The 23,578-nt window shown below is 30.3% G+C and overlaps 3 protein-coding genes across 4 annotated transcripts; 2 read left to right on the top strand and 1 right to left on the bottom strand.

Annotated features, from left to right (window-relative positions):
* Positions 1-1,153: 1,153 nt before the first annotated feature.
* On the bottom strand, positions 1,154-8,582 carry LOC132745111 (uncharacterized). The gene is made up of 8 exons (XM_060733935.1): positions 8,430-8,582; positions 6,534-6,840; positions 6,020-6,177; positions 5,338-5,694; positions 4,489-5,073; positions 3,353-3,676; positions 2,455-2,561; positions 1,154-2,135 (listed from the first exon to the last, which is right to left on the bottom strand). The coding sequence occupies exons 1-8, from the start codon at positions 8,491-8,493 to the stop codon at positions 1,815-1,817; spliced, it is 2,223 nt and encodes a 740-aa protein (XP_060589918.1). The 5' UTR covers positions 8,494-8,582; the 3' UTR covers positions 1,154-1,814.
* A 2,806-nt stretch (positions 8,583-11,388) lies between these two features.
* Positions 11,389-20,195, top strand: LOC132745110 (uncharacterized). 2 transcript variants are annotated; one of them, XM_060733934.1, is made up of 9 exons: positions 11,389-11,521; positions 13,184-13,499; positions 14,098-14,252; positions 14,825-15,181; positions 15,558-16,319; positions 16,980-17,089; positions 17,672-17,833; positions 18,291-18,368; positions 18,889-20,195. In XM_060733934.1, the coding sequence occupies exons 1-9, from the start codon at positions 11,461-11,463 to the stop codon at positions 19,165-19,167; spliced, it is 2,280 nt and encodes a 759-aa protein (XP_060589917.1). In that variant the 5' UTR covers positions 11,389-11,460; the 3' UTR covers positions 19,168-20,195. The 2 variants fall into 2 exon arrangements, with proteins under 2 accessions (XP_060589917.1, XP_060589916.1); XM_060733933.1 differs by having other exon boundaries at positions 18,291-18,386.
* A 2,171-nt stretch (positions 20,196-22,366) lies between these two features.
* Positions 22,367-23,173, top strand: LOC132745116 (hepatitis A virus cellular receptor 1-like). Its single transcript, XM_060733945.1, has one exon. It carries the CDS (start codon positions 22,367-22,369, stop codon positions 23,171-23,173), a length of 807 nt encoding a protein of 268 aa, XP_060589928.1.
* Positions 23,174-23,578: the final 405 nt, after the last annotated feature.

The following is a 23,578-nucleotide window of genomic DNA, read 5'->3' as shown; positions in this document are numbered from 1 at the left end:
TTTAATACACCATTCATTCAGGAAAAGATGTTGCAAGGAGAAGGAAATCGGGTCTGATAATTCTCATGAATATCTGAGTCTGTTTATATCTTCTTATAAATTTATGGTTATTTGCTTATAAAGTTATGTTTATTTTTTACTTGGGTCATGTATGATGTCATTTACTTGTCTGAGAAGACCTCAGGTGCCCCTTCATGCATTATTGCAGGCATGACCGAACTCGTTAGTAGAACCATTGATGCTCCTTAAGCTAGTTGAATAGCTTCCTCGCATGAAACAATCTAAAGTCCAATTGAGGGATTTGAACCCATAGCGGTTAGGGGCAAGTGGTTTGAGGTCAACGACTTTTACCACTCGACCTTGGAAGTCCCAAATTTAAAACAATGTTTTAATCACAAAGATGTTGATTCTTTAATATATTTTATTATTGTTGTGGTGTTAAACATTTGTTTCTTTAATCCAAGACGATACAGTAAAAATTTATTTGTTTTTAAAACTTCATTGCTTATTTTACCTTTGTGCACCCACCAGACATAAGGGAGTTAATTCCTGCATGCATTCTGCAGTAAGGTCAAATTGAAATTATTACCGCAGCCAATTACACCTTAACAAGTTTAATCTGAGTTTATCAGCGGGCAGGCAGTGGGGGTAAAAATGCTATTCAGGTATAAAAAAATAAAGATATACATGAATATGTTTAAGTAACCTTCTTTAACCTAGAAGCATGTTGATAATTACTTTTCATAAATCATTTAGTTTGGCATTATTCTGAATCATTGAGGCAAATAACATATAGTGACTCTACGCCGATCATATGTTCATAAGATATCTTTTGTTCCTATTAAAAGAAAGTTTAGTTTATGTGAACTACACAGATCAGATCAAAGATTATTAATAATATTGGCAATAAGCACATAAATATTTAACGCTGATTTACAGAGCACAACTGTAACAATGGAACTTGATTATGTTTGTTCATAACAATGTAAATATACCAGATATATGACATATTCATTGAATCAACTTTCTCTTTACTGTTTACAAAAAGGGTTCGCATGTAAATAATAATACGACTTGTTCAGTTTATCTTTATTATGATCAAATGTACATAATCAAGAAACATCTTTTAACAAACAAACAATAAACATAATCATAAAGGATACCATTTATTTGGATTCTATTCATAATCAGTGTTCACTTCAAAAAGTAGCAAAGGCAACGACGAGTGGAAATTTGGCATTTTTGACATCGTATCGTATGACTAAGATGGCTGCAATTCCCCTTTAGAAGAATTTAAACTTTAACTTATGTTCATTTACATTCAATATGCTTATTAAATACTTCAGAGCTATTGATTGAGTTATACCATTCAGTTTCATTTTTAGAGGCAAAACTTTGAACAAGGTGCTTGTATAACTTCGTATACATTTATTTTTTCGTGAACAAAATTTTATTATTCAAATATTAGTTTGATATCAACAGGTTATTAACCACTACAATAGCACTACTTTTCGTTAAAATATACCATTTATCTTACCTCAATTTGCACACATTGTACAAGAATAAAAAAAAATATGAAGAAGGTCAAAACAAAAAAGTGAATATCAATGAAACTATATGTAATGCGTGAAATCAAAATATATACAAAATAAAAAAATGAAACAACAGCAAAGTAAACACCTACAAATTGCTTTCAAATGTACCAATCAATGAACTTAATAAAAAAATATGCAAATGTTAGCCGCTTATAATGTCATTATCTCTCAAACTTGTTATAAATTGTTTTAATTAGATTGTTTTATTTCGTCTTCAAATTACACCTGCTTTTTTTTCTTTTTAGAGCGACGCATACTCTTTTTGTTACGTTGCTTGTTGCTCCTCTTTTTCTTTTGATATTTCTTTTTTGGGTGAGGTAAGTTTTCATCTTCTATCTCAATCTTATCGGAGTCATTTTCAACTTTGTCTCCACGTCTATCATCGTTACTTCTAGAGAAAATATTCGGTAAGCGGAAAACATTTTGTTGGGCTCCAGGACGAATGCTCACATAGGATTCATCACTATTTATGCTTTGTCTCAATGACGCTGGACGATTATCATTAATAGCACTTTCTCCATTTGACTCCACAGGTTGTACCTTGAAGCACATACATGCTTATATAAGTTTATTTATTTTTACAAAGGTTTAGCATGTATTTGTTTAGGTAGTTATGTAGCTAATATTTATTGAATAACTGATATTATTTATTTAATGTTTAAGGGCCTCAACTAGTCTACTTTTCAAAGTGTTACAGGTCACTTTTGTTTTGGATACAATTTGTGCATTTTATTTGAAGTTATACAAAGCTCTTGCATATAATGTACATCTATAATTGTCAGTACTGTCATACATCAACTTATATTTCTATTAAGTTGGAATTAATATAGACATGAATTAAATAATACCAACAACTCACCGCTTGATCGGTACATCTCTTACGCACCAAGAGATAGATAACTGCACCTGTCAGGACAGTGAGAATCAATCCCAAGAATACATACACGACAATTAATCCAGATGAATCTGCAAATAATGATAAAAAGACAAACATTTTTTGAGAAAGAGGGAATATACAATATATTGTATTTGTCAAAGGATGAGACAGCCTTACAGAGACTCGAACATTGGACTCTCGAGATACCGTAGTGAGCTATTCGGTCGCTTACACACTTTCTCCCCTATTTAGTGAACAGTTCAATTTCGTTTCATATCTTGTTAACTCACATAATTCCTAATACTTCTTCAATTAAAATAAGGATAAAAGTGAGTCATTTCTATTCGAAAAAAATATGGCGAAAAGGAAACACACCAAAATGACCACTGAAAACTCAAATTGTGTTTATAGATGCTAAAACTGCATTTTGACAGATTAAGACATTTTGAATTCTTTTTTATTTATTTCAATAATACAATAAAATGTGCAATACTCTTTTGATGCCCTAATAAGTGTTTCCATAGATTTGTTACAATGTAGATAGCCAATAACTGCATGACAACTAATAATTGAATTTGCATATAAGCACTTAATCTGTATTGAATACTTTCGAAAAGTGACAGGAGCGAAGTAAGAATAATTGAATGTTATGATTTTCTTTACAAAATTTTATAGTAACAATACTTGAATATTTATGACTTTCTAAAACGTGAACAATTATCTGAAGTAAGCAATACTTATCAACTCATCACATTAACTTTTAAATCCTCACTTATTAACACCCATCATATTTTTTCAAAATGTTAGAATATCTAATGATATATATGTATATATAAATCTTCTGACAAGAAACAAACGTCATTTATATACATGTATTTACCTTTGATAATAATCGTTTGGTGATCAGATAAGGTGCCTGCTTTTGATGAAGTTTGGTAATTACTGGAAGACGTTGTAGGTGAAATAAGCTCTATAGAGGTACTTGTCATCGATTGAGAGTTTGATGAGCTTGAAGACATGTCTTTAGTTAACAAAGAAGACCGAGATGTATTGGGTAGGTTGACAGAAGTTGAAGTATATTGAGACGTTGAAAACAGTATGTCAGTAGTTGTTCTGGAAGCAGTAAATGTTGGTGACTGAATAGGTGTTGTGGTTCCCTTGTTTGCAAGTGATGAATGTAAGTAAGACGTTGCCACTGATTCTTCTGTCGGAATGTACATTAAGCAAATATCGGTTAAAATCAAGAAAACAAAATAAAACAAATAAAAAATAAACATAAACATAAAAAAAAGAAACAAAAAAGAACAACAAACAAACGAAAAAACACACAGGGTTAGAAGAATGTGCAGCCTGACCGAACCTCGAGCATGGGACCCTCGGATATCGTACCGCTGATATACCCGGCCGCTTACACATTTTCTCCCCTAATAAGTGACGATTCAATACCGTGACGTATTTGTTGATTTACATTTTTTAAATTCTTCCAGATATAAAATACATATAAAAAGTCCTTCCTTCGAAAAATAATATGGCGAAATGGAAACAAACCAAAATGATCACTGGGAACTCTAATTGTGTTTGTGAATGCTAAAACTGCATTATGACAGATTAAGACATTTTACATTATTTTAATATATTTCAATAATACAATAAAATGTGCGATACTCTTTTGATGCCCTTATTAGTGTTTCCATAATTTTTTTTAGAATATAGATAGTCAACTGCATTATAACTTATAATTTGTATAAGCATATCAGAACTTAATCTGTATGGAATACTTCAGAGAAGTAACAGAAGAGAAGTATGGAATTCTTGACTGTTATGAATGTTCTAATGAATAATAACAATCCTTTCTAAAACGTAAACAATTATCTAAAGTAAATAATACCTACCAAATCAACACGTTCACTCTTAAAAAGTCGCATATTAGCTCCCATTATATTTTTTCAACATTTTAAAATATCTAATTAAATCTTCTGACAAGATACAAACATAATTTTATATACATGTATTTACCTTTGAAAATAATCGTTTGGAGATCAGATAAGGTGCCTGCATTTGATGAAGTTTGGTAATTTCTGGAAGACGTTGTAGGTGAAATAAGCTCTATAGAGGTACTTGTCATCGATTGAGAGTTTGATGAGCTTGAAGACATGTCTTTACTTAACAAAGGAGACCGAGATGTATTGGATACGTTGACAGAAGTTGTAGAATATTGAGACGTTCTGGAAGCAGAAAATGTTGGTGACTGAAAAGCTGGTGTGGTGATCTTTGAAAGTGATGATTGTAAGTAAGACGTTGCCACTGATTCTTCTGTCGAAGTGTACATTTTCGTTGTTTCGATTATAGTAGAAGTAACATCAAAGGTATCTGTTCGTTCAGATAATGTGTCAAAGTGACCGCTGTCACTTTTAGAATACTGATGAATGTAACTACCAGTGGGGGTTAAAGTTATTGAAGTCGTTGTTGAAGTTTGACTTTGTATTGCTGTGATTGTACCGTCTGGAGCAGCACTTGAAACTTCATTATGTGTTGAAGATTCAGTCGTTACTTGTTTCATTTGATATCCACATTCTATTCTTAAAGTCTCTTTCTCCTCACCTAGAAAACAAATTCCCGTAAATGAATACAAAATGAACGAATTCGTATTACTTATTTCTAGTACTTTAAAATAATGAATGAATAATCAATGATAAAAAAGATTTCTTAACAACATAGTTTATCAAAACATGCTTCACTTTAATAAGCTTCATCAGTTGATATTATACAAATGTAAACTGATTTAAACATTTAACATAGATGTTAATGTAAAACATTCAATATTTAAGTACATAGGGTATTAAGTATTTATGTACAAAAACTTACTGGAAAACCCAATCCATATGTTTCCACCATCTTCCGGCAAATCGTTTTTGAACGTCAATGTTACAGCGCGGGTCTTTGCAGCCTTGGTAACATTGAAGATTGTAGCTGACGCACAGTCCAACAATGTAACACCATTAGAATCAGTTATGTTGAGTGTTTGTTTACATTCATTGCCGTACTTCTCTAGACGAATGTCAATTGAGTAGAACTGAATGCTTTGTCCGGTCGTTGTAATTTGGCACTGGCAAAGGCCAATGAAAGATGACACGCTGTCAGGGTAATTGGTATTGTAAAGATAAAACACATCATCGCTTACAGAATAAGTGTTTGTGGAACACAAATTGCCAATCCTCGTGCCTATATTGAAAATATAATTTATATTTTATATTTTAAAAATTCACATCTGGCAGGCAAATCCCCGTAATCATTTAACTGTATAAAACTTATATCCTTTTGTGTTTACATAAATTCGCAAGATTACTGTTGTATGGACAATTACAATTACGACTTTGCATTTATAAAACTGATTTAATAAAGTAAGCATTATATCAAAACTTTCTTTCTTTCTATGACATTTTTTTTCTCCAAAAGGAAGTACTGCAAGGAATGGAATGGTCTATTTGAAAATCATTTTTCCATTCAGCTTCTGTTAATGACGTAATTTAAACAAATAAAAACGTACGTTCTATACAAGAGAATTCAAGGAACATGAAATGAGTTGCTTCTGGATAATGGAATTGGTCTTCTTGGCAATAAGTTGGCGCCCAGGTGACATCCATGTTTGGTTTGCTTTCTGTATACCCAGACGAGTTTTTATGATATAAGTAGTTAAGTCCTGAACTGAAGTTAAATAAACGTTTGGTAGACTATGTTAATATTTTATAAATGTCACGTTTTATTTTTGATAAAACGAGAAACAAAACGTTATTCAAAATGTCTTGTTGTTTGCAAATAAGAGCTATCTTATTTCGTTACAGTGTTTGGACATGTAAACACATGCAAACACGAACATACACAATTTCCTAAAATAGACACTTTACTTATGAAAATTTACGACAAAGTCACACAATATTACACAAAGTATCGGTTTCATTAATTATTTTTATTTTGGTATATTCAATTTATGTTCAATAATATCAGTATATCTTTGTTTTTTCCAAACTTAACTAAAATAAGATAAAGCAGAAATCTCATACTTGGCATAATTAAATTCCAATAAACAATCCACGGAGTCGTCTGGCAGGCAACATGCTGTTTCATTAAGAACGTTGGAAATATTTAAACTGTCTACTATCTGGTCATTCACTTTGGTAACAATAGATGGGCAACCACTTGAAACCGGTTTTGCTCCAACCTTTAACTTTTGAATGGCAATAATCGACTCGTTGTTTGGACATGATGGACGGTATTGACCATGTGTTGCTGCCGGACCATGGCATACAGAGTTGTGGCTGTCAAATGACACCAGTGGTTCTGGCAGGATTTGTGTGGACGTTGAAAATACTGGAAATTGAAAGATAAATCCTAACCTTTGTCAATTATATATAAAGTAACCAAATAAGTATGAATTCGTTGAAATATTTCTGAAAGCCTTCAGTCAAATTTAAAAAATAGATTAATTATAAATAGATGAATCAACAAATGAGTTGAATGAATAGAATAATAATGACTTGATTAATTACTAAAATATTTGTTTTATAGATGAATTAAAAGAAGGAGGTAATTGAATACATTAGAATAATTAATAATGTAATATGAATTATTTCGTTCATACATTTTTAATAAATCTTCAATTATATTACATCAATCAATCAATCAATCAATGATAAAAATACCCACCCACAATAAATGAATAAATAAATAAAAAATAAAGAAAGAAAGAAAGAAAGAAAGAAAGAAAAGAAAGAAAGAAAGAAAGAAAGAAAGAAAAGAAAGAAAGAAAGAAAGAAAGAAAGAAAGAAAGAAAAGAAAAGAAAAAGAAACTAATAGATAAAAAAATAAATACAAAAAATGAATAAATAAAATAAATAAATAGATAAATAAACAAATGAATAAATAATTTAATAAACAAATAAATGAATAAATAAATAAAATAAATAAATAGATAAATAAATAAATAAATAAATAAATAAATTAAAAATAAAATATAATCAAAAAGATAAATAAAAAGATAAAAAATAAATTTATAAAAATGATTTAATTAACAACGTTGCACATAAAGAGTTTGTGATATTTTTATTCGTTTCTAACTGATAATCAAGATTGTAAAATCCTGAAATGACCAAAAAGAATTAAAAAGGTCACTTGCATTGACTTTAATAAAGAAGGATGATCATCAATATCTTAATTATTCTCTCTAATTTCTCCACTAGTTTATTTTATTTAATACATTACTCAAATATACATTTTTAAATGACATCCGATTTATTTGTAATGCGAACAAAAACACAACAACAACCAACACAACTGATTTTTTTCATTTTTTCCGTTATATCATGGACTTTACGTGTTATTTCAAAATGTTAATCAGTTTTTTCAAACATTAATATGTACAGCGCGTATCTCGATGATTATGAAAAGAACAAATAATATAAGGCTTAGTAATTATTGAACTGTACAGTTAACAAATGAATATGAAATGGAATAAAATTAAAATAAAAAAATAAGGAAAGCGATGCATATACAATGTATAAAAAATACCCGATGGTCCCATATTTCTAAAGATTGTTCTTTCAAAAAACAACAACAACAACAACAACATCATCATCATCATCATCATCATCAACAACAACAACAATAAAGACAACAACAAAAACAAAACAAAAACAAGAAACAAACAAAACATGTACAAATAAAAAACAAAAATACAAACAAAAAACCAACAACAACACCCCCCCCCTCCAAAAAAAAAGTACAGACGTACGAATGAACGAACAAGCAATTGTTCTTATCCGATGACAATTCAACAAATTGTAAGAACGTTTTTTTTACCAAATTAACAAGATATAGGTCTTAAAAATATAAAAAAATGTTCTACTTGTGTCGTACTTGGTGTACTGTCAAAATTTTATAAGCTAATGAAATTTACTCACCCAAATTTAGATAAATTCCTGTAAAAAGGAATACTTTTAATTTAACGCTATAACATTCAAACATTTTAAAAAATATCTTAGTCCATAATAGAAAATTACGATTGCTAGTTCGACAAAGCTCTTCTACAACTGAATGATTTTATATTGACCAGGAAGTCAAGGTATAATTCTTTTGTTTTTTCTTATTTCAATTTACATATACTTTATGCAAATAATAATGTAAGGTTTAAAATTCGCTGAAAGTAAATCTTCTTTCATTTAGTAAGACGAGTTATTCTTCTTGCCTAAATAATATATTCTATGTTTCAGAATAAATATCTAATAAAAAATCGTGAAATAAATGAACTGAAGCTTCCTTAGACATCTTGTTAGTTTATTTTTGGTATAATGACCAACATTTAAACACTTATTTTAGACAGTTGTTATATTTAAAAACGTTTAGAATGAACATTTATATCGACAAAACAAAAGTTTGCGATTATTTGGAAACATGATATATATACGGAAGCGTATATATATACATGCTGTTCAAATTTATTTGTTTTTGCTAAATGCTGATGTGAATAAATAACATGAAATGCCCTTTTTCAGCATAATTCGTATCTTTTTTAATGTTTAACAACCGACAGATAGAAAATAATATTTGAAAAATAATACTCAGCTGGGGGCCGCTAAGAATTGAATTGACAGGTCAGCCAGCCAATGACCGAAGCTAAAGACTGAGGTCCGTTAAGTAATTGGGACCGACTTGTCACCAAAATGCTATGACGTATAAAGTACAGTGTGTTTTTTTTTTTAATTAAAGCACTTTACGGTATTAGTTCCACGAGGAAGGAAATCATATTGTTTAAAACTTGTTTGGCATTGCGCGTTTTTAAATATACCACTCGGTAACACGCCTCCAAATATATGAGGTGACGTCATCTTTAATATATATTACCCCAAGGCCCGCTGAATTTTGTACAGATAAAGAAGGAACACATACATGTATATGTACGGTACAATAGATCTGATTTCAACATATAAAAAAGCATTTTTATTTTCCTCACTAATTACAGATAAGCGTACTCGTACGATTACTTCTAATCACGACAATTTAACAAAAACTATATTAGTGTGTTTAAAACTATCAGAATTTAAAAAAGAAATTTTGGAAAAATCACATATTTTAATAGTGACTCTACTGGCGGCATATGAATTAATCCATGCCTCCAGTGCAGATTTAAAACCCCCGCAGTCTGATAATGGTAATCACTGTTTGGTATTCAGTCTTTATAAATATTTTATTTCACTAAAATAATCAATGATTTTGTCTAAATAAAGAGGAAGATATTAAGATTGACAATGCTAAAAATGAATACTTAGTACAGAAAATGACAAAGATGGCAACACGTGAGATAAAATAAAACTATGATATAATTTACAAATAAAATGATGCACTATCATAGACAGCCTTTAAGCATCTTGTATTTTTGTTAATCAAATCTAAAATTATAGAAAAATAGTTTGATGTCAATTCAACATGCAATACAATACTTCGTTTGACTTTTAATATTTCATTTAGCATAAACAGTGCGTGAATCCCGTTCAAAATATGCAGAATGTTGGGAAGTATAGTTAAACAATATCTATATTTCAAAACTTGTCATTTTTATATTATTTATTTTAAGTGTAAAAATCACATTACACCTAAGATAAGAAAATAAATTACTGAACGAGTCAACCATTTTGATTAAAAGGGAAATGCATAATTTTAAAATCTGGTGACTTATTGAATATAATATCAATTGTAATAAACCGCTTTAACGATTGGATAATTGAAAAGAAGACAAAAAAAACCCATTCAATTTTGACAATTACAAGTGACTTGTATGAGTAAAGCACATGTTCAATTGATCGTGAATTCATTAAACAATAGTCGCATACTCTTGAGAAATATGTATTGTTAAAACAAGGAAGTATCAAATTAATTATCGACCTACTTCCAACTAGACTACTTTCTTGTGATCGAAAACAAGCTTTCATTTAATTGTCGGTATTAATATCTAAACGAAAAAAAGACAACTTACAAATATATTTTAATGTATGAATAAATACTTAATACACAATTGGTCAATTTGAAGTTAATGATAGATGAATAAATAAATAAATAAATAAATAAATAAATAAATAAATAAATAAATGAATAAATGAATAAATAAATGAATAAATATGTAAATAAATAAATCAATAAATAAATAAATAAACAAAGAAAGAAAGAACAATAAAATAAAATTCGCTACAAAATAAGAAAGAAAATCTTTAATATCATTACCTTAAATTTGTTAGGTTAAAACGTATTTCTGTTTCAATCTTTGTAAAATGAAAATTTTAACATGTCAATTTTGACCATCAGTATGATGTTTCTGCCCTGGATGGTCTACACGTGTCCACGTGATCATGATAGCCGATCAAGTGATGTTAGCATTGCATCAGGTCTATCATTCTATTTGAAAATTTGTGGAAATCAAGAAAGGTCGGCAACCTAAGTATCATTTTACAGCCTCAATCATTATCAGCCCTGGATGTTATCAAAAAATTCAAAATAATGTTTAAAGGTAGATAACGCATATTAAATTGTTGGCCTTCCTGAAAATGCTTATCTATTTTTTGTTGCAAATATTGACCTTGATTTCAAAGTCTAGATTTAAAAAAAACCAAGCAATTAATAACTTAACATATCAATGTATCCAGTAACCAAATGTCACTTCACCTGGACTATCACATGGCATTGACATGTTCCCAAAGCTATCAATAGTATCAGAAATCAAGCGATAAGACAAATTTCATTATGTAAAATTAAACTGAATCAAGGTTGGGTAATCGTTTTGAAATCAGAAACGTTAAGGTTAACTTGCTTCTTACGGCAGAAATATTTAAGTGAAAACTACCTCATGCGCAGAAATTGCAAAAAAAAAAAATCACATGGAATGCTTTGTTGCAAATGCTTTCTTTTTTTTTATAAAAAAAAATTATAGGCAACTTAACATAGATGAACAGTGCAAGCAAAATGTTTAACTTATATTGCATTTTCGGATTCTTTTCGTCGTTTGGTAAGTTATTAGAAAAGTATACCAATTTTAATATTCTTTGTTGAAAGTTATAGCAAAATTTGCAAATACTGATTCGAATTATGGAAAGTCGTTTCAACTGTCAAGGAGTAGTTTGAACTATTCGAGAACTTATTTGAACCGTAATACTTTTGAAAAGTGAAAGATTTGTTTAGTTTAATAATTGTTTAATGTATATTTTGCACATGATTAATTTACACAATCTACCATCATTATCTTAAGCATATAAATTTAATGTACATACAAAAGGATTTGACCAAAAGTTATACCAACATTATCTTGGGTCCTTCCATAAAGGTCTATCTTGTTGGCGTAATATAAGTGTGGATTTTAGAAGTTCTAAGATATTTATGAAATAATTGATATAATTTACATATATTTCTAATTGGTAAAAAAGAAATCGCATACCTAACAAAAAGAAAAAAGACAAACAAAGAAATTACAAAATGATTAAATAAATTCGATTAAATGAAAAAAAAAATAAATATATCATATGTCATTAACAATTAGCCACTATAACAAACGCACCGAACCTTCATTTGCGCAGTTTTTCAATAAACCTAAATATGAAACTAAATATAGGACATCTACAAACATATTAAGGTAACCCTTCTACTATTTTTGATGAAATTTTGCACTTTTTGAAATAGTCTTATATTTCTGCTTCTGCAAGACCATCAATACTATGTAAGAATTTCTTACTGAAGAAAGGAAAGAATGATCTGGTATTCAAAAAAAAGTATACGTCTTTGCATTGTGTATAATTTACATCGAAAAAGCAATAGTGCTCCGCATTTTCGATGTCTGCGCCGCTTTGGTGTAATTGACTTGAAACAAAATAGCTAATAGAAAGATCATTATTTAGGTTGCTACAATTGTTTCCAATCCGGGTTTGGTTGACATTTAAGAAAAGCTCACCGTATAAGAAAAATGTTAAACTACTGGTGGTTTATATTACTGTTTGATCTTGTTTTTAAATGTAGCTAACGACTGTGACTTGCAATTTTTTATCGGAAGATTATTCCATAATTAAATAGCATATGGAATTACAGATTTTGAGTATATGTCAGTTCGTTCGGCTAAAGAAATGAAGTCACTATTATTTCTTAACGAATAATGGTTTTCTAACGCCATCTCGATAATTAAATTATATTTTCATTAATATATTAAAACTAGTTTTTGAATTTGCCGTTACTTAACTAGTATATAAAGAGGCAGTCTGAGCAATATGGGAGCAAACTGTATCTTAAGGACCAGTTTGAGATGTAAAAACATGTGAGAGTACATAGTGATGATGCTGTTTGAGTGTCAAAAGATCATTTTGAATCGTACGAAAGTTGTTCGAACTGTTAATGGGCAGTTTCAACTGTATATGAGCAATCGGACCCATAAAAAGAGCTGTTTGAATTGTGAGGGAGCTGTTTGATATATGACAGAGCTCGAGATGATGGAAATGGGAGCAGTGTCAAGTGTAAGCAAACTTTTTGAAGGAACAGTTTGAGCAGTTCGGAGACAAATTTGATTATTTAGGGCCCTGTATGAACTTTGAACCAGGAATAGCAGCAGCTTCACCATCACCCCCATCATCAACATATTGATAATACTACAATTTCTTTTTGAATAATACTTTTATCTATTTTTCAGCAATAGCATCTGCATATCAGATATTACCAGAGCCTTTGATCCCTTACGACCGACACAACTCTGCATGCTATGGTCCAGGCACACATGAACAGCTTCGGCTTTCATGTCCAAACAATGAAAGTGTCATTGCTGTACATGAGGTACGTGTAGGGTCTAAACTAGCAGAAAGCCGTTGTCCTACAAGCGTCTCGAAGGTCACGGACGATACTGGAAGTTATCTCGTGGACAGTTCTAATACCTCGATCCTTCTCAATGAAACGGCTTGCTGCTTTCCAGATGAGGACAACGACTGTACACTTTTGTACAACTACGTAAAGTAAGAACATAATCAAATCTTGAGGTGTTGTGAACGAGTAGGTAAGAAATTATCTTTCCATTTGTCATAGATATAACAGTATCATTCGTGTAGAAAAAACCCGAACAATGCGTTTACTCTTGAAATACAGAATTGAAGTTGTTCTGTCTACTTTTCAGTCAAAATTATTTAAAATTATTTATAAATCAATCGATGAATCTTAAAACCCCCGATATTTTTAATAATATACTTTTGTCAGTATACTCAAAGACAGATTTAATACATGTATTATAACGATTCAAAACCCTGATATTTTTAATATTATACTTTTGTGATTTTACTCAAAGACATATTAAAAACATGTATATTTATTATAACGATTCAAAACCCTGATATTATTATTATTATACCTTTGTCATTTTACACAAAGACAGATGAAATAATGTATTTATTATAAGTATTGAAAACCTTGATATTTTAATATTATACTCAAAGACAGATTGAATACATGTATATTTATTATAACGATTCAAACAGAACATACAATCAACATCATAAACTACATCTGCCAGTTATATGACAGCCAATATGATTTTCTATTTCAAATGAAATATTTCAGTTCTGGTATAGATTACAAATATCATATAATCTCGTCAGGATATTCTGAAAGTAAAACAAGTATGGAAGTTTCTTGGCAGACGACAAATTGTGACAACTCGTCTACATATCAAACTGGCACGAATTTCATGTACTTTGACTACTCGTGCATTCCACGTATGCTTTGTATTTTAAATTCAATGCAAATCAATAATCTGATACACATCGATTTTGTTCGGCAAATATTGTATTGTTTATAAAAGTTTCTATCATAGGTCATTCCATATTGATGATTCATCATTTTACCTATTAATTACTTTCGTCACTTTGACACTTGCCTTTTAATAATATATATGGCAATTTTTCAGTTTTAATTACAAAAAACAAAATCAAATAGCAGAGCGTTTGCTAAATAAAGTGTTTATTTTCTTAAATCTAGCTTAAAAACACATATTCTTTAACTTTAGTTTTATGATTACTTATTATTGAGATTATTTGTTTGCTTGGTTGGGTGAAAAAGTGACAGACATAAAATGACATTTTAACTATTTTTGTAATGGTATGTTTCCGTGCATTTTCAACCTCAATATGCTAGCCTAGCGTGACAGCTTCTTCGAATTCAAAACACTTGGCGGCGTTCGATCCTAAAACGATAAAAGCAAGTGATTTGACCATAGGCCATTTAAGATTATGATATAAAAATTATTAAGAAAATAAGGAAACATTGTGTATATTTTCATATTGCATAGGGACCAGAATCGGCAATATCTGCTCAAACCGTTCATTTAAGTTCACGGACGAAGCATTTTACCTCTACAATGGCAACTACCCGGACAACGTACCATCAACAACGGATTTTTGCACGTGTCAAATCCAAACAAACGGAACAACTATAGAGTTCTATTCAATAGATATGCGTCTTGAAAAGTACAACAATGAATGCAAGCAAGCACTAAATGTGACCGATTCTAATGGGACAACTGCGTGGGACTGCGATTCAGCCCAAATCTTTAACGTTACAAAGCTTGTTATGGGACAGACAGTAACGTTGGCCTTCGAAAATGATCTACCTATAGACGGCGGATTTGTTTGGATAGGTTTCCATGGTATGTTGTTACACAAATCTTTTATTCTTTTATAAAATGAGCAACCATCAATAACAATACAATGAATAAGCATAAAACACGTTAAATTTAAACAAGCAGTTTTTATAAACATACACTGATATTACTGATCGTATAATATAAATATTAGCAACCATTGATAATGGATAAATAAGGGAAATATGTTTGTCAGTACCTATATTTGAATGGCGTTCGGATATAAGGAATTCAATTCGTACAAAGGAATCAACCATCGAATACATGAATAACAAGTAATAAATTAATTGATATTCATTAATATGAAATATATTTTAAACAACTAATTCAGTCTAATGTTCAATAAATATTTCTGTTATTATAAAATCTTTACAAATTATAGGTAACAGAAACGACACACTAGAAATTGAATGTAGTTACGAAAAAAAGGTATTGTCAACAACGCCTGTTGTTTTTACCGCAACGATTACACCAAGTGATACTCAATCTGCCTCAGACATCACACCAAATCTTCCCGGAATACATTCAGTCACAAGCCTTTCTATAAGTACCACTGCATTTTCCCCAGCTGTAACAAACTCAGCTTCAGACATCACACCAAATCTTCCTGAAATACATTCATTCACAAGCTTTTCTATGAATTCAACGGATTCAACAAGTAATACTCCTCCCACGGCTATTATATCAAGTACAATCGTTACTACATTTGAGCATGAATCAACTAATGTTAATATTTCTGTCACTAAGTCTTTGTCAACAAGTACTAGCATATCTGATCAGCCGCATCTTGAGATTATTTCAACCGCAACAAATACAAGTTTATTTTCACAGCCTCATCTGGAGATTATTTCAACCGCAGCAAATATAAGTTTTTTTTCATCAGCAACTTCTTTATCTGCCACGGAATCAATATTATCAACTACACACACAAGCAGCAAAATATTCACAACACCTCATCTTATGACGACGCCTATGATTAATGCAACTGACACAACGACGGCATCAGAGCAAACCCCACAAATGAGCAGTCTAATTTCAACAACTCTCTCACCTACCCGACAAAAATATACTAGCGTTATTCCACAAACCGCATTCCCTGTAACAAGAACCACAATAGTTCAGGAAAAAATTGTTGTGGTGAAAGGTAGGAATTTTTTATAATCATTGAATTCTTTATGACAAAATAGGAAAGCTTAGCACACATGTACGTAAATCTCACAATAAAACAAAAATATATTATATATGTTATAACAAAAATGCCCAATATTGTTACAGCTTACTTGAATATATTTTGAATATATATTTTTCTGGTTGTATCCAAATTGAATGCAAATAGTATTACCTTTGACAGCACTCATATAAAGTAAATACTTTTTAAAAGATTAAATACGTTCACATCTGCTGTTTGTGATTAAAAGATATTATTTAGATTTTGAAAAAGAGTAATTCTAAATATCTGTATGAAAGAAATATGTTTATATATTTTTTTCAGAATTGATATTATACTTCTTAAAAGTAAATATTTCATTCACAAAATTATTGCTAAACGGTTATAACAGTACTCATCTTCTTTATGTAGCTGCATACATTTTTGTTCGAGAATATTTTGTTTTGTGTAAGCATGTATATATGAGTGCTAAGTAAAAGAGATATTCTATGTTACAACTGTTGAAAATTGACAATGAGATAAGTGAAACAGCGCAATTTTACCTTTTAGAAATTTTATAGATTTATTTCATGAGATAAAGCTTGATTAACTTTAAGCATGCACTAACTGTGTTGAGTCTGTTGTTTTTGACAACAGATACAAAGCTAATTGTTATCGTATTGGTGATGTGTGGAGTTCTGCTACTTCTGGTGATAACACTTATCATCGTCATTGTACGTCTCCTAAAGAAACACGGAAAACCACAAGTATGTGATTGAGTTTTTTATAAAGAGCCTTATGATGGTATTACAGTCTCAAACACTAAAACAGTGTTACTGCGCCGTAAAACCAAACAAAACAGCAACATAACTCTATTTGAGAGTAAATGCTTTTCAGTTTTGCACATTTAAAAGGATCCTTTGAGAATAAAATGAGAGAGTGAATGATCTTAAATTTTGCATACAAGTTATTTGGCCAACATCGAATGTAACATAAATCTCGAAAAACATTTTCATTCACGCCATGTCAAAGAGAAATCGCAGTTGTTTCCCTTTTATTGATATACATTTTTATTTGCTATTTGTACCTTTGTTTTAAGTTAATCTTACATATTTCTTAAAATTGTTCTTTTGTACCTGAAAAATTAAATAAAAGAGTATGTTCTGTTATGTTTTTCCTAAAAAATCAAAGGCAAACGATACACATAATAGAAATCTAAACACTTTAAAGAAAAAAGATAAATAACTGTCTTACAGTAACAATTAAAAACTTTCAAATTAAAAAGTTGTTAAACATAGAATTATTATCCTAAAACTTCATGTTTTAATTTAACTCGATTTTCAAATAAGGTTAAGCCTGATGATAACATGGAAGATAATATTGAAGTGAAGGATGGTGATTTAAATAGACAAAGTCGTGTTGAGACTGCGGACGAGACTAAAGATAAGAACACGTATCTTGTTAACAAAATAGATAACAAAGACGCTAAAGATTCACAGCAGAGCGGTTTTGTAAGTAAAAGGTTTACTTCATACATGCTCATATGATTTAGTTTTTCATCGTTTATCGCTTTCCGTCGTCTTCTATAATCGTAAAAAACAAGTGTAGGTCCTTTGTAATGAAAATGAAATGTTTGAAATTACACATATTTTTTATCATTTCTACTTTACTATGAAAGCTTCCCCCATTTCCTCGTCGCGTAAGAACTAAAGTAACTGAAGTTCAGTCATACTTTGACCTGTTACATTCTTGCTCTAGAAACAAACCAAGTTAATCAGGAAAAAAACCAAACAAGAACCTATTGTTTATTGCCGTTGATGTATGTCAATACTGACACTTCCCTTTAAAATGTTTTAATTAGTAAGACTATGTAAATGGGAGAATACAGGTCAACTTAAGTTAAAGGTTTAAACTGTATTATTTTATTTAAATATTAGATTATGAAATTTGTTATGTACATGTCTATAGGTTTTACCCGGAGGAGTAGTAGGGCAATCCGAAAATGTTGAAGCGGATGAAGATGTAGACAAAACAGATGATAGAAAAGTACCTTCTGATATTTCTGTACATACTTTATTCATTAAAATGTAGCAAATAATTTTTATAATTACAGTTGTACATTTATTAATAACAGAAACAACTGTAACTTGCAATGAAATTAACATTAATTAACAAGTAAAATGACCATTTCGAACCCATGTTATACAAATATAGTTAGACCTGAATTGTATGTATCACAATTGTTATCGGGAATTATACTTAATGTTTGCACATTGATCTATAACTTAATTCGACAAAACTGTGAATGAAATTCCGTAATCCCTTTAGCAGACATTGCTGTAACATCAAGTAGAAAAATATATATCACATCATTCGTGTTATCTTAAATTTTCATGTTTTCATTTTGATTTTTATCTCGTAGTCAAAGGAAATATGTAACATGCATTGATGTGATATATAATTCAAACACAAACATAGTGTTATGGAGCAATACACTACCCATTTATCTGTTTATATTGATATATTATATATCTAGAATATGAAAGGTAATACTCTTGCCTTGCAGGTCAACATCGCTCATGATAATAAACAATTAAGGGAAAATCGTGCTTCGAAAGTATCTCTTCCAGATATTGCAAAGGAAACAAAATATGTGTCCAATATTGGAGATATGCTAGGAGCAGCACTTGGTGAAACGGACCAAGACGATGAAAATGAGAAAGATACGTTGGAGGAGACAGAACATATCCCAGGACATACACACTCGGGGAAAAGACATCATACTCGAAAGTGGAGAAAGAAAAAGCATACAAGACACTTAAAGAAGAAGGAACACAATCTTTAAATTGATGTGGTGGTCCATTTGGATCATAACAAAAGATGATTATTAAAGATCGGGTAAAATATTGGTTGTTTTTGTGATTTATTTTGGTTATAGGTTATATAATATCTTATATTTTGCGTGAAGCCATTTTAGAAGTGCACGTGATCGACAAAGGTATTTCAAACCGACATATATACCTGCTTTCCTTCAAAAGTGCTTTATTTTCGTTCAACTTTATTATAAAAATGTGCTGTAACGTATTAATGTGTTAATTGTACAACATACATAAGGTTAAGAAATAAAATCTTGACATCGTCTATTTCAGTATTACTGCTTTAGACATAAAAAGTCACATTTTTGATGCCAGAAATCCTTGTTATTGATCTATGTTTGTTTGTTTGCATTCGTGTTATTGTTACTTCTTTTTTTCCCCTCAAAACTGGTTGCCTTTCTTTGCGTTTAATCATTAATTTTTGAAGTTTCCAGATTTTACTAAAATATAAAACGTTTATTTTGTAAACATTTGTGTTTTTGTAAAATTTGTAGCATGAATTGTCATTTTTGGCGACGATTTATTTTGTAATTTTGACTTGAAACACACTTTAAGATTTTACCATTCATTACAATAACCAGTTATCAAAACACTTTAACACTTCTCGGAACGTTGCAAGCTTGTATAATCTCTGACTTGTAATTGGAAATAAAATTCAAATTTTCCGGGCTGATTTCTATAAATTTATATGAAGTATATTAGAGCGACAAACCTTATTTTAAATATGCATTTTTAAATGATGCTGCAACATGGTTTTGTGTTTTTCAAAATGAACTAGTTCTGTTCATATAATGATGTTCAATATATGTTTAAAATGGTTTCCATCCATATCATGTTCACACTTTTGATTGTTCAACTTTAAGATTGGCCACATTTGTTGTGCATCTACGCATATATACATGCATAACATTTTTTCCGACTTATACTTTTACTTGCATTTTGTTTGAAATAATGTGTATTATCATGTATGTGTGTTTAATATTGGATAAACAATATATCGTTTATACCTACTAATTTGTTATGTTATACTTATAATTTAGTTGAATTCGATAATTCTGCAGTTTCGTTTCTTGCGTTGAGTCTAAGGTTGTGCAATGTACTCATCTAGCATTTACGAAGTATAGTCAAAGCATTCCCGGACTGGAACAAGATCCCAACAAGTTGACGTACTTTCACTATGATAATACACATATTGTCATCTTCCGTTGATACATTTATGTTTTCCCCACGTTCCTTTTCGTAAAATATTCACCTTTGAAACAGCAAAAATCTGAGGCTGTAAAAATGAGTATGATGTTAAAGAAACACTTTTTCCAATGCCTTTATTAAATTTTAGCATCATATTTCTATTCTGTCTGTCAAACTAAATATTTTGTTTATAATAAAGTATAAAAGCATCGCAAAAAAGTACGACGCGCAAAAATACGATGCCTATTTTTGTACATTGATAGAGAAGACAATAGTTGTATGGCGAGCATCATTTCGAAATTTGTATTTAAAATGATTTAAATTTCAAAAAGTGAATATCTTTGCGTAATACGTTAACATAACATCAATTTTACACAGTTAAATTTAACTAAACTTGAAAAAGAGGACTTATCCCGTTCAAATTTCTCTTTTGTAATGAACGTAATATCAATATCAATACTGCACGTAACGCATGGCGTTGAAAAACAATAGAATGGTGCAATGACAATGTAACAGTCTTTTTCAGTTTTTGTTAAGTTCATTTATTTAGGTTATTCGTAATGTTAATCTACCGCATAACATTTCTGCTATGCTTCAATGAGATTTGAATGAGATAAAATTAGATTATTCCAAAAAGCTAAATATATATATACACAGGAAATTCATTATAAATTTGAACTATTATTCAGCTTTGCAGTTTTATTTATAGATAAGAGTTTAAAGTAGATTTGAATTGAAATGGAGTTATATGTAAGGATGTTACTAAAAACAGCGATTTTAGTGTTTCAACTTAGTAAGTATACCTAAACCGATGCCCACAAACCATGCACAAGTGTGTGATGTATTTCAAACTAACGCGGATTCGAACTTGAAATCTTGTAAGACGATCAAAAAGCCTATAAATATTGAACATTATTAATTTGGAATTGTCAAGTAATTCAAAGTTGTCCCATGTGGCATGCAGAGGCCAGCTTTTGTTTTGATTAAGGTTTTTTTTCTGAAATATTTAAAAATAATCGTTCAAAAATGAATAGAAAACCAGCAAAATACTTCATAAATCCTTGAAATAATGGAAGTGTATTTGAACTTAAACATCATTGTGTCAACACAAAAGCGTATTAAATAAAATTCAATAAAATCACGTTAATGACATAGAAATTAAATGCAAATATAAATATACTTAGATTAATAAAAGGAATGTCTTTAATAAACGCATGTCTTTGTTGTATTGTCAAGTAGTATTGCATTTCAAAAAATTAACTATATAGCTTACATTGTAATACCATTCACTAAGTTTAAATCAAAGTAAATATAGATTTCAAACAGACGTTTAAGTTACATGTTAATTTCGTATCATGATTTGTCTCTGTTCGTTGTACGACAGTATGTCAATAGTTATTTTTGTACAATAAAGGTGCATGTAGCTGATATCTAAATACAAGTCAAAGTTTAATTTGGAACACAAGTCATTGCATTGATAAATATGCTGACCTTAGAGTTATTGCTTAAACAATGACGATTTCATTTACTACTGACCATGAAAACTGTTTACATTAAAACAAAGGCACAATGACATCAATTGATACAAACAACGAAATAGAAACATAATGTCTACATATCAAACGGGTATATAAGTACGTTAAAGCTGTATTTCTCATAATAAGAGATAATTTCCTACCGTTTAACTGAAAATACATGATTCAAAGAATACGATAATAATGGACCATCTAATAGAATAATGACATAAAGATTATATTAATATTTCAAATCGTTTTAATCTATAAAAATTAAGATTGATTACACAAAATGAATTTAAATGGACTTAATCAATAATATTTTTTGCTGAAAAATCTTGAACTTGAATTAAAATGAAAAAAGATACATATCCATGCATTTTAATTATGATTCTTTATAGATTTAGTCAGATTGGCATCATTGTCCGTTTCTCCAGACAACAATCTTTTTGCTTCGACGGATTCTATGGTAACGAAAAACATAACAACTGTTGTAACAACAAGAGAACCGCTTACTGTATCTACCACTTCAATGTCGACAGAAACAACAAACATTCTAAAGAATGAAACAACAGCTTATACATCGACAGAAACAACAAACACCTTACAAAATGAAACAACAACTTCAATGTCGACAGAAACAACAGAAATGTTAACGAATGGAACAGCAGCTACAGGTTTTTTATGGACAGACACAACAAACATCTTAACTAATGGAACAACAGATTCTCTGATTACAGAAACAACAAACATCTTGACAGATGAAACAACATCTACTATGGCAACAGAAGCAACAAACATCTTGACAGATGGAACAACAGCTACTCAAAAGACAGAAGCACCAAACATCTTAACGAATGGAACAACAACTTCTATGACGATAGAAACAACAAACATAATAACGAATAAAACAAAAGCTACAATGGCGACAGAGTTAGCAAAAATCTTAACGGATGGAAAAACAGCTACAATGCCGACAACAAACATCATAACGAATAAAACAACAGCTACAACGTCGACAGAAACAACACAAATGTTAACGAAGGGTACAACAATTACCGTAACGAATAAAACAACAGCTACAATGCCGACAGAAACAACAAACATCTTAACGAATAAAACAACAGCTACAATGCCGACAGAAACAACAAACATCTTAACGAATAAAACAACAGCAACAATGCCGACAGAAACAACAATGCCGACAGAAACACCAATACCACAACGAATAAAACAACAGCTACAATGCCGACAGAAACAACAAGCATCTTAACGAATAAAACAACAGTTAATATGTCGACAGAAACAACAAGTATCTTAACGAACGGAACAACAACTACAATGTCGACAGAAGCAACAAGCATCTTACCGAATGGAACAACAGCTACAATGTCGACAGAAACAAAAGACATCTTAACGAATAGAACAACAAGTACTATGCCGACAGAAACAACAATTATCGTAACGAATAAAACAACAGCAACAATGCCGACAGAAACAACAAGCATCTTAACGAATAAAACAACAGTTAATATGTCGACAGAAACAACAAGTATCTTAACGAACGGAACAACAACTACAATGTCGACAGAAGCAACCAGCATCTTACTGAATGGAACAACAGCTACAATGTCGACAGAAACAAAAGATATCTTAACGAATGGAACAACAAGTACTA

Source organism: Ruditapes philippinarum, unplaced genomic scaffold (genome assembly GCF_026571515.1).
Source record: "Ruditapes philippinarum isolate M1 unplaced genomic scaffold, ASM2657151v2 ctg436_1_1_1_1, whole genome shotgun sequence".
NCBI classification, from domain to species: domain Eukaryota; kingdom Metazoa; phylum Mollusca; class Bivalvia; order Venerida; family Veneridae; genus Ruditapes; species Ruditapes philippinarum.
Note: the sequence above shows the minus strand (reverse complement) of the source record. Positions and strands in the feature narration are given on the sequence as shown.

Coding starts and splice junctions, on each gene's coding strand:
- LOC132745111 (XM_060733935.1), bottom strand. CDS start 8,493: ATGTTTGAATGTTATAGCGTTAAATTAAAAGTATTCCTTTTTACAGGA. Junction 3,677..4,488: donor CCAAACGATTATTTTCAAAG/GTAAATACATGT, acceptor ACATTCCGACAG/AAGAATCAGTGGCAACGTCT. Junction 2,562..3,352: donor CCAAACGATTATTATCAAAG/GTAAATACATGT, acceptor CATTATTTGCAG/ATTCATCTGGATTAATTGTC.
- LOC132745110 (XM_060733933.1), top strand. CDS start 11,461: ATGAACAGTGCAAGCAAAATGTTTAACTTATATTGCATTTTCGGATTC. Junction 11,522..13,183: donor CGGATTCTTTTCGTCGTTTG/GTAAGTTATTAG, acceptor TCTATTTTTCAG/CAATAGCATCTGCATATCAG. Junction 18,387..18,888: donor AAGTACCTTCTGATATTTCT/GTACATACTTTA, acceptor CTTGCCTTGCAG/GTCAACATCGCTCATGATAA.
- LOC132745116 (XM_060733945.1), top strand. CDS start 22,367: ATGGTAACGAAAAACATAACAACTGTTGTAACAACAAGAGAACCGCTT.